The sequence below is a fragment of the Ochotona princeps genome, chromosome 15 (assembly GCF_030435755.1).
Source record: "Ochotona princeps isolate mOchPri1 chromosome 15, mOchPri1.hap1, whole genome shotgun sequence".
NCBI classification, from domain to species: domain Eukaryota; kingdom Metazoa; phylum Chordata; class Mammalia; order Lagomorpha; family Ochotonidae; genus Ochotona; species Ochotona princeps.
The window spans coordinates 14,384,561-14,401,734 of record NC_080846.1 but is presented as its reverse complement, the minus strand read 5'-3'; the positions used below and the strand labels follow the sequence as shown (position 1 = coordinate 14,401,734).

At 40.4% G+C, this 17,174-nt stretch overlaps 1 protein-coding gene across 1 annotated transcript in view; it reads right to left on the bottom strand.

Annotated features, from left to right (window-relative positions):
• Window positions 1-9,593: 9,593 nt before the first annotated feature.
• Window positions 9,594-17,174, bottom strand: part of NUP37 (nucleoporin 37) — a 32,380-nt gene continuing 24,799 nt past the window's right edge. The window contains exons 5-9 of the mRNA XM_004589602.3: window positions 15,247-15,337; window positions 11,284-11,465; window positions 10,780-10,830; window positions 10,334-10,427; window positions 9,594-9,859 (exon numbers count right to left, since the gene is read on the bottom strand). Coding sequence (XP_004589659.1) covers window positions 9,746-9,859; window positions 10,334-10,427; window positions 10,780-10,830; window positions 11,284-11,465; window positions 15,247-15,337 — 532 coding nt within the window. The 3' untranslated portion in view covers window positions 9,594-9,745. The remainder of the gene's footprint in view (window positions 9,860-10,333; window positions 10,428-10,779; window positions 10,831-11,283; window positions 11,466-15,246; window positions 15,338-17,174) is intronic.

Genomic DNA, 17,174 nt, shown 5'->3' with positions numbered 1-17,174 from the left:
TGCCATGGGATTACGCTCTTTGCTTTGTCAGTGTTTGAATTAGAGGAGGATAGGTCACAGTTTTTGGTCACTTTTGGATTAAACTTCAGCAGGGCCTTGGAATCCAAATAAGACATGGTGAATTCTTTCTACTTACCAAAAAAAATGTATTTCCTCCATTATTGCCTTTTTTTTTTTTTTTTTCAAAGCAATCTTGGGACTGAGTACAGAGCTAAGTGATTTGTTTTTTAGATTGCTTTCCAATTACAGGCAAGTCTGCCCAAGCAATTCACATTTGTAAGGTCTGAGCTGGTGTCTTCCTAATGACGAAGCCTTAGAGCATCACACTCCCACCATGTGCACCCAGGCCAGGCCCTCTCCCTGGCCTCGGCAACACTGCCTCTCTCTGCTCATTTGTTTCCTTCTAGGCAAAGATAATTTTTCAATTTATTTCACTAAAGTCTCATATCTATACCAACACTCCAAGGGGAATGTGTGATTTTTGTTTGATTCGGTTATTATTATTATCATCTCAGCTATTAAATGCTTTCTTCCATCTTTTCATATGTTATCCAGTGGTAGCAGTCTTATCAGCCATCCCTAGAGCTTTCCCTCACCTACCAAGACCAGATTAGATGTCCTAATATATGCTTCCAGGATATATTCTGCCTAATGGAACCTTAGTGCACTTTGTACCTGCCACTTTGCTTGAGTGTCGACCTGCTTATCGATTTGGGGCAGAGGTTTTACCTTGTTCACTCTGAACGTCCTAGCTCAATACCCGCCATACAGGAGAACCTCAGCCGGTATCTATGGAGTGTCATTTGGGCCCAGTGACCCCTGAACCGCTGTATATTACTCCATCTTCCATGAACCCTTTCATTAGTTGGAACTAACAGCTCTGGATATTTCTTTAAACTACTTCCCTGAGCAGAATCCCCAACTAACTAACCTAACTTTCCTCTCCTGAGCCAAGAGAGGCTCCCAGTCAGGGCAGCAATGAACTTGGTTGAATTCCTTGGTTATGTATAAGTACCAGGCGTATTCGTGCTTGAAAATTCCTCCAAAAAGTTCATGGAAAATAGTTGTAAAAGACAAGTTTATTTTGGTGCAAAAAAAAAAAAGAAATCTATGCATGTTTTCTTCATAGTACTTATTTTAAATAAAGATTTTTCTAGTTATTTATGGAAAGGCTGACTTCATCTGCGGAATCACTTCCTAAATGGATGCTTCAGCCAGATCTGGGCCAGGCTGAAGCCAGAATATGGAATTCCATGTGGGTCTCCCACATTATTAGGGAACTGGAGCAGAAGCAGAGCGGTTGGGACTTAAATGGGCACCCAGTGTGGGATGCTGGCTGTTATGCAGTAGCTTAACCCTTTGCACCACAATGCCAGCCCATTCCAAGAACCTTTTGAAGACCTCTCATTTGTGTGGATTTCAAAATATTTTTGTACCAAAATGATTTTTAAATTCCGTTTTCCATGAACCTTTTGAGTCAACTTCATATGTAGTGTACAACAACAGAAACATGACAAAAGTGAAAAAAAAAAAACTTTAAAAAATGGTTTCCTTCTTGGAGGGTGGGAGTCACATGTAAAGCTAGAAGTTGTGATTTCCAGTTAAAGAGCGGACATGCTCTCTGCCTCCTAGGATCCCTGATGATTTCTGTTCATTAGCCATCCACAGCTTGTGACAGCAGTGCCATTCACATTCTAATAGCTGAATTTCCAGCACTTAAGAACAATCTATAACCAGAAATGGCCAACTGCCAGAAAGTCTCTGAAAGATGGATTCTTTCCTTCAGGCTTTCCATCACTGGTAAAAAATGAAAACTGTGTTACCAGATTTCATTTACTGTAGTGCATGTTGGAGACAAAACCAGGAGACTGTAATGAGTACTGATCTCCAAGGGCCACCTGCATGTACTCAGTAAAAAATCCAAAGAATTTCCCAATAGTTATCTTTGTTTTCATAGTAGATCACCGAATTGCTGTTATTTCATTTTATCATGAAATTCTTTCTTATCCTGGGAACGATGAGAAATGGGATCTCATTTTTCTTTTGTGTTTCACTCTGTTCTCTTCAGGAAGGAGTGGTTAGGGAGGCATGGTGTTTGGCTCATATTGATGGGAATAGAAAATATCCACCATCCCACATCCTTCATCCCAAGTCTCAGGAGTAGTATAATTCATTTCTAATGATTTGGTGAAGTGAACATACCCTACCCGAGTTACTTCCATTGAATGATGTTTCAGGCTACTTTTATTTGTTCTGGCTTTTTAACTCCACTCAGCAAGCTGGGTTGTGAGCTCATATTCTCCACACAGGACACAGAGTCCCCAGGAAGACAGAAGAGTAGCCAATGATTGTTCTTTCCTTGAGGGGAAAGGATCTCACTGTCTCATGTGTAACTGTGGTGGTCCCTGTGTAATGACATGGAAAAGGTAATGCCATCAAAGAATTGATTGTTGACATTTCCCGAGAAAAAGGAGCCATGTCACACCATGTAGGTTCACAGAATAGGACCAGGATGTGGGCCAGGAGGAGAGCCTGGCCAGAGGTAGGAGAGGCAAGGCAGGGCAGAGCCCATGGTTTAGGATTACAGTTTAATCACTGGTGGTGGTGTTGAGGCATAGGAAATTCCTTGGTTGTGTGGTGTCTGGCCCTGGGTTCAATCAATGCGTGGGACATGTGGGCTTCACATACAAGTTAGATAAGGAAGTGAGTGGAGTATGTGGGTATAGGATTCGTTGCTTTGACCCAGTAAGTAGTTTTGTTGATACACTTGGCCCCAAGAGGAATGATGACAAATAGATACACACAGAATCTAAGAAAACACAAAGCATGCAGCATCCAGTGTGGGGACTTTCAGGTAATAACCCTGGTTCCCAGAAGACACGTCACTCCTGAGAACAGAATCTCAATAATCAATTTCTCAAGTTATCAGTCAGGTGGAGTACAATTCGGAGGGGGGAAGAGATGGGGCTGGGGAAGAATGAGGGGGTATGCTGATGACCTTCAATCAGACTCTAAGCCAGGCCTCCTGCTTCCCCAGCCTCTGAAACTGGTGCTCTAAGTTCCTTAGAGATGTGTTCTACATCCCCAAGTTTCCTAAAAAATGAAGACCATGAATGCCCCTTGCCTCTCTGAATCCTTGTACTTCTCCTTGCTTGCATGCCCCTGGGCACACGTGACCTTTATCTTGTGACCATGAGGGAATTGCCAACCTCTTTGTAACTTTGAGATCAATCAGAGACCAATTTTCATCCTTTAATATACCTTTATACTTATAACAGACCCATGCACATGGTAGACAGTTAATACTGGAGCCAGCATTATGGCACAGCTGTTATTGGTATCCTGTATGTTATTGCCAGTTTGTTTCCCAACTGCTCCACTCCCAATCCAGCTCCCAGGTGAAGGCTTGAGAAAGCAGCCAGAAGACAATTCAAGTCCTTGCGCCCCTACACTCATGTGGGGGACCCAGATGGAGTTCTTGGCTCCTGGCTTGGCTTGGCTTGGCCTAGCCATGCCTGTTGCGGCTACTTGGGGAATAAACGACAGGGTGGAAGATGCCTCTCTTACTCTTTCAAATAAATAAATGTTCAATAAAAATGTTTTTTATTGAACACAGAAAATGTAGAAGTAAAAAAAATGCATAGGAGGGTAAAATGTAACCCATAATCATTCCTGTTAGCAGTAATTGGTACCATTTCTATAAAGGTATTGTACTTCGTATTTTGTTTTTCACCTTGGGCGGGAGGGGAGAGGGTGGAGACGAGTAGGCCGCAGACCTGAGTCTGATTAGCTCTGAACATCTTTGACAGCACTATTCTCTTTATGGTGAAACCTTTTTCTTTTTTAAAGGCAGCAAATGATGCCATGATCAGCTGCTTCTGATTAACTTCCCCTATTTCAGAAAATGACTCAGCACCTGGACTTCTTAAAGCTGTCAGGTTATTTTGAATCACAACCACATAAAGCCCCCTAACCTGACTCTTAAAGTTCAATATCAACGTTTCTTCCCCGATGCATTGTTTTCTGGAGTCCAAGATGGTTATTATATAGCCTTAAAAAAATGGTAAATCTAGGAAAGTGCTTCATAGTTTCCCAATCTGAGCTTTTATTTAACAATTAAAAAATTGAGGAATCCAGTGATTGTGGATGGACTTCCACCATCCATCGAGCATACCTCTGGTGTAGTTGAGGGAAGTTTAAAATAGGAACATGGAGAGGAAATTGATGTGTTGGGAAACCCATCTGAGGATTCAGAAATTTCACTTGAAGCCGGTATCATGGTGTGGCCCCTGGCTAGGTTTAGCCCAGGTTCTTTTCTCGATATTAGAAATTCACAAATGAGACATAAGGAAAAGCAAGCAGAGGAGCAGGATTATTGAAAGCTGAAGTTACCATGGAAGGAATGAGCAAGGAAAAAACTTCGAGCCCGTTCTTTCTTATGTTCTAGGGTCATGGCACATGAATATTTAATGAACATTCAAAATGAGAGCAACATAGAGCTGGGCTTGAGCAGAACTCATTTCCCTGCTGTTTTAAATCTTGGGATTGTCATGGCCTCTCAGGCATGAGTGCTAGTCATTTCACTATAACTAACAGGTCACCATGGGACCCAGCGCTCTGGCTGTTTGGAGCGTGCAGAGCACAGTGGGTTTGGGTGGTGTACGTGGGGCTGCGTTGGAAGTGCGGTTGTAGCAACGGTGCTGGCAGTCCTCAGCAACTCTGCTAGCTACCTCCCTTCCTACAACAACAGTACTTTTTTGGGCCTGGCGGCGTGGCCTAGCGGCTAAAGTCCTCGCCTTGAAAGCCCCGGGATCCCATATGGGCGCCGGTTCTAATCCAGGCAGCTCCACTTCCCATCCAGCTCCCTGCTTGTGGCCTGGGAAAGCAGTTGAGGACGGCCCAATGCATTGGGACACTCACCCGCGTGGGAGACCTGGAAGAGGTTCCTGGTTCCCGGCATCGGATCGGCGCGCATCGGCCCGTTGCGGCTCACTTGGGGAGTGAATCATCGGACGGAAGATCTTCCTCTCTGTCTCTCCTCCTCTGTGTATATCTGGCTTTCCAATAATAATAATAATAAAATCTTTAAAAAAAATGAGCTATTATACAATAATTATAAGAAAATATATCCAAGCTATTCCATGTATGAAACCAACTTTGGTAAGATTAGTAGAAAAATTAACATTTGACCAAAGAATCACTAAAATAGTAGAAAGTTCAATGACAATAACTTCTAATGCTCTGATTTATACTTGATTTGGGGGAGGTCTAGCAACAAAGGTGGCAGCATATGGTATCAGAGTACATGGGGTCTTTACCCTGCAGACTGCACCTTCTGCCAGTGCACATGCTGAAAGGCAGCAGGGGATGGTTGAGGAGCTGGATCTCTGCTGCCCATGTGAGACAGCTGGACTGAGTTCCGGGCTCTGGCCTCAGCTGTGACCATCTGGGGAGTGAACCCGCAGATGGGAGCGCTCTTCAACAAATTAAAAAAAAAAAGTTAATGTCAACTAAAAAAGTTATTTATTAGAATTCTAGTCAAAGTAAAAATGAACCCAAATGAACTCATTTGGTTAGACAGTTTTCACTTTATCACTGTGGTGTAATTTATCATTGAGCTGTCTCTGGCTTACTTTAGGTTAGTTGTCTGGGACCTATTTCCTTTGTCTCAGAAATAGATATTTCCTAAGCCAGCATTAGAGAGCTCTTATTTGAGATGGTTGTGAAGATTAACCTTAATTTTGGCCTGAGTCTAATCCTGTCTGGATTTGGCTCAATGACAGGACAACAGCTGTGTTTATAAGGAAGATCAAAGTTTTGTGTTTAATCACTATTAGAAGCAAAGATACCAGCAGCATTTATTGTCCTACTACAAAGAAATATGAAGGACCGCCCCTCCAGAGCCACATAAACCCAAGCAGTCTTTCCATAATACACATTTTATGTGAAGCCATGGACAAATGTCTCAGACAATTCAATGCAACTGTAGAATTGAAAATAGAAAGACTTATTTCCTAAATCCTGAATTCTATTGAGTTACAAAACTTGTCTGCAAAGGTTGAGAAGCCTGGTGGTTTCTTTACTTATTGTTCATTACAGGGATTTTACAAGCTTACATTAATGTTTACAAGTTCTAGGTTCTTCTGTTAAAAATTACTTGAAAAGGCACATAACTAATGCAGTTCAAAGAACAGTTACAAAGGCCAGAAGGTAAATTAAATGCTTTTCATTTTCCATGAAGTCTATCTCCATGCATAGAAAAGCAACTACTTTGGCCTTCTGCATGCTATCACAAAACATGTACTTTTTCTCCTTTTGTAAAGTGAGATCTGCAAAGTTGATCTCTTATTTTGTTGTGTTGCTGTGCTTAGGTAACTAAATGGTTGCATTAAGTTAAAGTCATGTTAATAGAAATAAGAGTATGTCTGCCTGTTTTAAAGGACACATTTAAGTGTTTAATTAGACATGAATGTTAGCTGTTTTGAAATTCTTTGCAAGTGTATTAAATTATTTTGAATCAGCAAGGTGTTAAGATTAAGGAAACGGTGTTCTCTCATCTTTGTTCCTTGAGATACGGCCAGAATGCTGCTTCTCAGTGCTTGACCTGCCTCACGGGAATGACCTGTGCGAATGGATCAGCACGGTGGTCACCTGCGCTTTGCACACTTTAGGAGGGTTCAGAGCTAAGGCTACTGCTGCTGTAAGATAAAGTGGGGTTAAACTGGGTGTAACTTTTTGAACTACAGAGAAACACGGGGAATACTGTGCAGCTACAACTTTTTTCTCTCCTTTCAAGTGTTAAATTATATTTGGGTACAACATTGTCCTCGAATTCTTTCCAATCAGCATTTCTCGGATAATGTCAGGTTTTGGGACATTTACAAAAACCAGACAGAAATGTGCAAACCAGATTTCAATTTCTTCTCCACTGACATGAGATTTAAAACAGGAACGTTTTTAGGTCAGTGTCAATATGCAGTCACAAATTACCAAAGTAAGAAACAAACTAGAGTGCATGGGTGTGTGATTTTGTGTTTTGGCATGGGACAGACATTGAAATATTCCCAATATACAAGCCAAATCATAAAAATAAAAGGGGACTTATGATCCCATCATTTTGAGAAAGCAGGATTTAGCTTTGACATCTTGCAGATTTGTGATATCCTGACTTGCTTCAACAGTCCTAAATAATACAAATTTTAGTACATAAATACAATTTTTTTCTTTCCAAAATTTTTGTAAGTGAAGCAATCTTGAGGAAAGCTCAATTTCAACAGAAGAAAAACCCTTTTAGACATATTTATAAACAAATATAGAAAAACTAAAACTGGGATGCACACGGTATATGGCTCATGCTAATTATCAAGAATTAGAAGTGAAGACCAATAACTGCTTCCCTATAAACATTTTCCCTGGTAATAGTTTAACTTAAACATTTTCAAAGAACTCAGTTCACTAAGGAAAAAGAGCATCATTGTACCATTTCAAAGTAATTCCAGCACAGGGTTTAAGAGAGCAGAAGTTGGAAAATGGATTTACATGTAAACTAAAGGCAGAAAAAGAGGTTATAGTTCTCAGTGCTCAAACTTTCAGGTTGGAACACATTCCATCCCTGAAATCCCTCTCTCGAGACTGTCTTAACTCACAGTAAATATTAATTCACAAATGGAAGTGTTTTCTTCCCTGTGAGGATAACACCTCCTGCCTCTTTTTAACATACTCACATTTACATGACACGATGAGCTAGCTTTTTCCAACACAGCTTTCTCTCCTACTAGATAGCAGTTCCACTGGGTAATTCTGACAGACAACTTTGTATTTTGGTAGGACTATTGTAGAGAACATGTTCCTTCATACCCAAGCCTCCAAGACTCCTGTCCTAATCGCTATCCTTGGATACATCTGACTGAATCTCCCAACGAATTTTTAAAGTGTAAGGTAAATATTTTCAAATATACTGGCTCACAGGATGACTTATTTTTGGATGCACTATGGAAATACAAATTCTTGTGACACTGTTGATTTGTGTCCCTTTTACCTGTTCTGATTCTTTCAGCCACCTTGGTCCCATCGGAGGATGCTACATGGGACCAGGTGAAAACCCATGCACTTTGCTATTTCCTTTGTTCTGAATCTAGTCATGAAGGGGTCAAGGAAACTGTATTTTTTGGTAACATTTTACTGTATTAAATAACTGACCTGGATGTGTCTTTACGATAATTTTCCAAAAAATTCTTAGCATTATTAATTAAATCTTCAAATTCTTAAAAATAAGAACTACTCATCCTTAAAATAAAGCAGCAAAACCTACAAGTCCTTGATTTGTGTGGCAGATGTATGCAAAGGTATTTCCATTCATCTTTATTTAATCCTTACAGTGACACCAAGAGACAGTGATTTCAAACTATATTTTACAAGAAACAATGCTTTCATGGGAGGTTGCTTTCAGGAAAGCATGGTCTGTGAAACTTATCTAATACCATACGCATGAGATTAGTAAAACCAATCTCATACTTTTCTGACTGCGTTGTAATGTTGCTTTACATGATGATGATTTTAATGATCATGGGGGTAAAAGGGTTCTAGACCTACTAGGTGCCATCTCAAAAACCCTTAACTTTGTTAGTGAGAAAGGTGAAGATCCATGAAAAAGGAAGGCCATTGTTAGTAAAATACGTAAGTTATTTATTCAAGGTGAGCTCTGTCCCAGGTACCAAAAGTTTTAAGAACAATGAAATGTCTAAGGAAAGGAATCTATAAGCAGCAAACAGGGTTGAATGGCACAATTTATTCAAAAGGAAAATTTTTTCATATTAACAATTTTTCCTAGTTACTGACAGAATTATAAAAACCCTGTACATACAGATTACTAACAAGTACAGACACACAATAATTATTCAAAAAAGTTTGTGGAAAAGAGTAAAAGAGAAGTTTATTTTGGTGTAAAAAAGGAAATTCACCCATACTTGTATGTACAGTCAATCACTTTTAAAGTACAGTGAGAGATATTCTCTTTTTGTAGATGTCTATGGCCCTGAGAATTAGGAAAACAACATATAATCAAAATTTAGAAGACAGGACCCAATGTGATAGTCTAGTGGCTAAATCCTTGTCTTGCATCTGCTGGAATCCCATAGGAGCACCAGTATATGTCCCAATTGCTCCACTTCCCATCCAGCTCCCTGCTTGTGGCCTGGGAAAGCAGTGGAGGATGGCCAAAGCCTTGGGACTCTGCACCTGCACGGGAGACCTGGAGGAAGCTCCTGACTCCCTGCTCCAGATCAGTTCAGTTCCGCCCATTGCAGCCACTTAGGCAGTGAACCAGTGGATAGAAAATCTTTTTCTCTGTAACTCTGGTTTTCTATTAAAAATAGACAAATCTTTAAAACAAAGCAAAACAAAACCCAAAATATATTAGGCAGAACACACTTTGAATAATTCCTTGACAAAATAAAAAAGCATGACTTTTTTCTAGTCATCTCTTACAGAGCTGTGCTTCTACATCATTTGTAGTCTTATGAAACAGTTTAAAATATATCTACATCTCTCTACTTACCTACCCATCTTCCCACCCCCAAAGTAGAGCAGGAAAATAATGTCCAACCACCAGCACTTTATTTAATAAAAGCAACAACTCAGATGTTTCTAGAGTTTACAGTAACATTTGATATAAAAATAAGAAATTCTCAAAAATGTGTACTAAAAATACGAAGTTTATGCATCTAAAGAACCGAGGAAATGTATGTTACACTTCAGTCACCCAAAACAACAGCTTGTGGTCTCCTCCAATTGCACAGAGTGGCAGAGTTCTATGCCAGGAGAGGCCAGATCCAACAGCTACAGATCCAGTAAGGATGGGCTGCAAAATATGTGAAGAATTGAAGAAGCACAATAAGTTTCCAAATTTCACAAAAAGTACTTCCAAAAAAAATGCACTGATTATCTTTGCTTATAGTAGAAACAAATTTTAAAAAATGTTCCCTTAGGCGTGACTTGCACATTATTTGCAGTTGGTGGGAATGAAAGATATAGTCCCTCTATGAATAACTGGCACAGCCAGCATGTACCAGTTTTGTAGTTTGTACCAATTAACCAAACAAGCAAAATTAAATTTAGGAGAAAATATAAAAGCAACAGGGTAACTATGCTTCTTACATGAATACTGGCAAAAGAATTCCTTGTTTCCATTGGTAATTTAAACATAAACACCTTTTCATTTTAAGCAGATAACAGACATAAATGTCTTTGGTTCCAATTACAAATGTGGTGGCTAGGGACCAAAAAGCTGAAAACACAAAAATAGGCACATGATCACAGAACATTTCTACATTACCTGAGGGTGTCCCAAATGATGAATTTGAAACTGACTTGCCATCTTGCCAGGATAACCAGTGGTTGCAAACAAGTGTTCACTAATTTTGGACCACCTAAGAAAAGGGAAAATAAAAAAACATAAACGTGGTTACGTCTACTTTTACATCCTTATCAGCACAGAGCAATAAGGAAGTAATATGCTTACAGCAAAAACTGCTGTGCTGGCACTGGGGGGGGGAGGCAGCATGTATTTTTGGTTAGACAACGCTTCAAAGCAAATATGTGAAAAAAAAATCACTGTGTTGCCTGGACCAAAAGACAAAAGCAACGATGTTGGGAAAGCAAGACAACCACATACAAAACAAACAGCATGTAAAGGAGAGGAAATGTGAAACCATTCCAGCGGTGGCTCAGTAAAACACCAACATTTCAAATCATTATGACTCCAACAAAACAGCCCCTTACCTGAATAAGTAGGCTCGATCTATGTGAATAGGTCTCTTTTCCTGAGGATAGCTGAAAGATAGTATTTTGCATTTTGTGAATCATAGTAGAATTTACTAGATGGATTTATTAAAGTCAAGGGCTTTTCTCTTTAAAGGACATAATTCTAAGTACCTAAACTGTCAGAAAATTCCAAATAAGCATTCAGTTAAAATACACAAACTGCACTACAACTCAGAAACTCCATGAGGCACAATAAAGTCAATGTTTTTCTTCTTTTCTAACAAAAGTAAACATTGCTCACATCAAAGATTTTCTTCTCTGCACTGTCTTTTCTGGGCTTCTCGCAAAGTCAATGCGCAGAGCATGATTATGTTACGTAAAAATCCATAGTCCTGCCCCTTCCATGGGAGAGCCTTATTTTCACCCTACACTTAAGCCCAGGTAACATGAATGGTCCAATGGCACATTTAGCAATAGTTTTCTTTTTCTTCTAAGCAGGAGATAAACGTGCTGAAGAAGTACCTGGACCGAGTAATATCCCAAATTAACCAGTCATTTCCTGCAACAGCTCCAACTTTGAAGGTGTTTTTCAAACACCAGTGTGCTGACATCAATGGCACCTGCTCTGATTCCAGAGACAAAAGAGCCTGTTGGGCCATAAGATCGTAAAACCGGATAGTTCCATTTTTTTCTGCGACCATCAACTGCAAGACAGAACAATAAAAGGAAATTCATTTACTTATCTTACCAGCTAAATCTGAGAAGCAGGCACTTCAGTGTTATGCAGTAAAAAGGAAATAGTTGCCTATATTACAAGTGGATGATCAAATGCAGCAGAAGTAACAGCAGGCTATGCAAAAACCTATGTCAAATATGAACCTCAGAGAAAACTAGCAACAGACTCAAGACACTTAAGGAGATTCACAAGTGATGATGTATGGTCACTAGCAAAAAAATCAATTTAAAGACCTTATTCCAAGAAAAGTCACCTTTAAGTGATGTTAGTTAAGCTCTCCAGAAAGGATCACTAAGAATGTATTTCTCAAGCCAGATTCTCATTAAATGTCACTTCTGTTTGTATAATCATATCTAGTTTCTGGAATGGAAGGCAGCATACACAGTTAAAAGGTATAAGTAGATCTGGGTAGAACTGAGTGACTGTCGTGACGGGCAGCGTCCTCATTTCTTTCATGGAGCTGTGAGGACAATAGCTGTTGTGTTGTTGTGATGAGCAAATGCACAACGCATGTAAAGCACTCTGTACAATACTTGACACACAGTAGCCATTCAGTCAAAGAAACACTAACTATTGCTTCGGTTATTAACTTTTCTTCTAGGATATCACTTGTTTAAGACATCAATAAATTGCTTTTTATCCATCTATGGCTCACCTTATCAAAAAAGGAAAAATTATGAATCTCAAGGCTGGTGTTGTGGTGCAGTGAGTTAAGCTGCTTTCCTGGCTGTTTCAGACCCAGCTCTGTCATAATGTACCAGGAGTAGTGAAGATGGCCCAAGTGTCTGGGCTCCTGGCACCCACATGGAAGCCTACGCGGAGTTTCAGGCTCCTGGCTTCACCCCGGCCCAGACCCTGCTGGTGTGGTCATATGGGGAGTGAACCAGCAGATAGAGTAGCGCTCTGCCTTTCAAATAAATAAAGTAGATCTTAAAATAGATAAATCTGAATTTTATAAAATATTATATTGTGCAGTTTGTTTTTATAGACTGAAAAGTAGAGCATTAGGAATACACAATTTATGGGAGATAAGATACAGAGATTGCTGTGACTATCTATGTGTATAATTAATTGATGCCCAAAAGTGCTTTAAAAAATTCCCAGTAAGGGCTTGGTGGCGTGGCCTAGTGGCTAAGGTCCTCGCCTTGATCCCATATGGCCGCTGGTTCTAATCCTGGCAGCTCCACTTCCTCTCTGTCTCTCCTCCTCTCAGTATATCTGACTTTGTAATAAAAATAAAATAAATCTTAAAAAAAAAAAATTCCCAGTAAGAGTGTCCTTTTTTAAAAATTATTTTTACAGGAAAGGCAGATTTACAGAGAGAGAAGGAGAGACATGTGTTGGGTTGCAAATGGAGCAGCCAGGACATAAACTGGTGCCCATGTGGGATGTTGTGCTTGCAGATGAAGGATTAACAAGTTAAGCCAATGTGCCGACTCAGGAATGTTCTTTAAATTCTGGTTTCTTTAAGGAGAATATATCACTGAGGGTTGCAAGTACTCCTGGAAAATTCAGAAGAATGTGGGATGGACACACACACACACACACACAAAGACACACACTGCATTATATTCATTGAGTGACCTGGAGTTTCCTTTTTTTTTTCTTATCTCTTTTTTTTTTAAAAGATTTATTCATTTTATTACAGCCAGATATACACAGAGGAGGAGAGACAGAGAGGAAGATCTTCCGTCCGATGATTCACTCCCCAAGTGAGCCGCAACGGGCCGGTGAGCGCCGATCCAAAGCAGGGAACCAGGAATCTCCTCCGGGTCTCCCACGCGGGTGCAGTGTCCCAATGCATTGGGCCGTCCTCAACTGCTTTCCCAGGCCACAAGCAGGGAGCAGGATGGGAAGTGGAGCTGCCGGGATTAGAACCGGCGCCCATATGGGATCCCGGCACGTTCAAGGCGAGGACTTTTAGCCGCTAGGCCACGCTGCCGGGCCCTTTTCTTATCTCTTTAAATGAGATCATTTTTGCTATTGATTTGCATGTTTGTGAATACAAAAGTACCATAGTATTGATTTGGGGATGCCAGAGTTTTAATGAGTAGATCAATTAGTAAACATAAAATCAGCAAATAATAAGGACTTACCCCCAAACACTATGTCAATTTCAACAAAAGTAAATGAGAACAGACCCTTTGTTTTAAACTTTCCATGTAGAAAAAAATCATAGGGAAAAGTTCTGACCATATTTCAAGGTGAACTGAGTACAAAAAAAGGGGGGAATTATTTAAGAATACAGGCAATTTTTGGGACTATGGAGTTCTTCAGAGAAGGAGCAGAATATAAAACTATTTCTTAAGAAGTGGAAAATGTTTAAATAGTACTACCAATGATAACTTACAATGAGGGAAATGATGAATATACAACAAAAGCAAGCACAGCCCAGAGGTATGATTCTACCTCATACCCTCTTCATTTAATCCTCAAATCCACTCTAAGTGGTAATATTTTAGATGAGGCTCACAGATTACAGTAATCTGTTCATGGAACCTGGATTTGAACCCAGGCCTTCACCCCATAGGAGTTCAGCTGCAGACCATATGGAGTTTGTTATCAGAGGCTGGACTGCCGAAGACGCGTGAGAGGTCTGGTGTGTGAAGTACGGATGTGGGGAAGGGCTGGCAACAGGAAGAGTTCAAAAATCAAATTTATCTAAACCCTAAACCATGGAAGGCAGCAGAAGTGGTTAAGACTGGAGTCTGCTACTGTATATGTTTTTCATCTTTCCAAGTCAGTATGTTTTTTTAAAACTCCTATTAACACTACAGGTATTAACATGATACAGGGAAAACTAACCTCAGGTTCCATTCTCATGTTCATGTGGTGAACAAAAACTTGGGTAAAAATTGTAAAACAAAACCAACCAAACAAAAACAGATACATGGATAGTAGCTCATGAGGCAATACAGCTTGAAAAGTCACTGAAAAAGTTTCAAGTAGGAGGTGATGGGTAGTGTTAGTAAACTGCCAGCTTCCTGCTCATGGCTTGGGAAGGCAGTGAGGCAAGGTCAAGTGCTTGGGCCCCTGCACTCCCATGGGAGACCCAGAGAAAGTTCTTGGCTCCTGACGTGGACCCATCAAGTTCTGGCCATTGCAGCCATTTGGGGAGTAACCCAGTGGATCAAAGATCTTTCACACTCTCTCTCCTTGTAAAAGGAAAAAAAGACAGAAGAAGGGTGGGGAGGAGGGGGAGAGGGCCAAGGAGGGTTCACTGTAGGGAGGGAGGCAGTGTGCTGATCCTCCATCTGCTGGTTCACTACTCAGATGTCCACAATGGTCAGCTCTCTGGGCTAGCCTGGACCTCCACCTGGCTGGCAGCTAAGCCATCACCTGCCCTCTTTGAAGGTGAATTAGCTGGAAGCTGGCTGGGGGGCAAAGTTGCCAGCACTCCAACCAACACTCCGGTGTGGGAGGCAGGAGTCCTAAGTGGCTGCCTAACCCACTGCATATAAGGCCTGCTTGCTTGCATGCTTCGTTTTTTAAAGCTGAATACAGCTGCCAGTCACCAGTTTTTAAGACTATAATCCACCAAGGCTCAGGAAAAGTATATTAATAAATGCCATCTGTGGATGTTGGCAGCCAAGTGAAGACTATTAGTTATAGATAAACTTTCAAAGTATTGATTTCTAGACTAATCCAAATCTATTTGTGCCTTTTAGTCTCTAATATATATTTGCATATGCACTGTTTCTGCATGTCTTTTCAATTTGCTGAAGGAAAGCTAAGTTACAGATACTAACTTTACAAGTTTCCTCAGGATGCCAGCACACACTCATTCCTGGAGAATGAAGAACAAAATGGGCCGTTTGCATTCCTTCCAAGTTCCAAACCCTAATAAAGAAGAAGGATATAATGTTAAATATTTTTGATATATCCCTACTAAAAATATCAAACTTCTTTGGATTTCTTCAAAGCTACTAACTACAAATTATAAAGCAGACATTAGTACTCAATTCACACGCTAAAAAAATGGTAATATTACTTTTAGAAAATCTGAAAGTAGGACAATGAATTTAAGTTTTACTATGTTCAATCATGGAAAAAAGGTCAAACGCACATTCTGTCTCTAATATAACACCAATTGTGTAACACAGTAACCACATTAAATTACTTATGCATTCTTATCTTATGGAAGTTTCTAGGTTAACTGGTCAGACAGTATCCCTAGTCATTCCAACCAAGCCTCACTCCTACCAAGGGTGCTGGATATGCCTCCTCCTCCCAGCACACGACAGCACTTACATGTCAGAACACACGAGCAGCCAGTGCATAGCCATCTTCCATACTGCTTTTCTTGACAGCTCTAGGTTTCCTTCCCAGTGGCAACTTCCCATTATCTGCCTGAAATTATTTGGCTCATTTCTCCAGCTGGCTCTTCCAAAGATGGCCATGCTTGATGGCTACCAGATTAATGGTGGGTTGGAGAAAACAGGCTCTGGCCTGCTCCTCCTTTCCTCAGTAGTTACAAATCCATAGTAACAAGGTCCAGATTGCTTCCTGACATGGCTCTCTAGTTCATTTGCGTTCCCATTCCCAGAGGAGGATCAAGACTCAGAAACATCAATTACGGATTTTGCTGTGAGAATTGCTATTCCCTACCCAGACTGCTAAATATTTTCCGGCTCATTCTTTATACTCAGCACTGTTAATATAGTGCTGGCACAGAGTGCGGTAGTTAGAAAGGCAGGAGACAGAAGCGGGTGGGTGGCTGGCAAAGTGCCCACAGTTTCCTGATCCTTAGGAATCAAACCCACACACTAACATGACCTAGACTTTTTCCCTTCAGGTTTTACAGTTCATATCTCCTTAAGTCCCATCAAACAACTTCTAGGATCCTCAAGAATGTATCTTTAGTGTTTAGGCACAAATCTGTTTTCAAAGACAGTAAACATATTTATTAGGCAATGATAATATTCTGTGTCAAGCCACATTACTGCAAGTATTTTTATTCTGTGGAAATTATAGGGTCTCTGACCTGAAATAGCATAGTTACCGATAAATGATCACAAATGTTTCTCAAAATGATTATCTGCTTGATTAAATAATTTAGAGGCATATTCTTTCCATTGGTAAATCAGTTTTTTATCTGTATTTACAAAGGAGATAATTACAATTTAATTGAAGAGAAGAATCATAGTTACTGAGGGTTTTTGCAACTATGCTTCACTCCCCACAATGAATGAGATTACTAATTATGGCAACTGGCTGTTTCTTTCTTCCCAATTTCTTTTTGCAAAGTGAAGTGCTGGGTTAGCATGTATGTCACCACTACTGAAACAGTGGGATCTGTTTTGCAAATTCAGTCAGTCCCATGACAGGATGGTTTATTTATTTATTTAACAATGATTTTTTTTTAAATTTTATTGGAAAGGCGGATATACAGAGAGGAGGAGAAACAGAGAGGAAGATTTTCTGTCCAATGGCTCACTCCCCAAGCAGCTGCAACGGCTGGAGCTGAGCCAATCCGAAGCCAGGAGCCAAGAACTCTTCTGGGTCTCCCATGTGGGTGCAGGGTCCCAAGGCTTTGGGCCTTCCTCGACTGCTTTCCCAGGCCACAAGTAGGGAGCTGGATGGGAAGTGGGGTCACTGGGATTAGAACCGGTGCCCATATGGGATCTTGGTGCGTTCAAGGCGAGGAGTTTAACCACTATGCTATTGCACTGGGCCC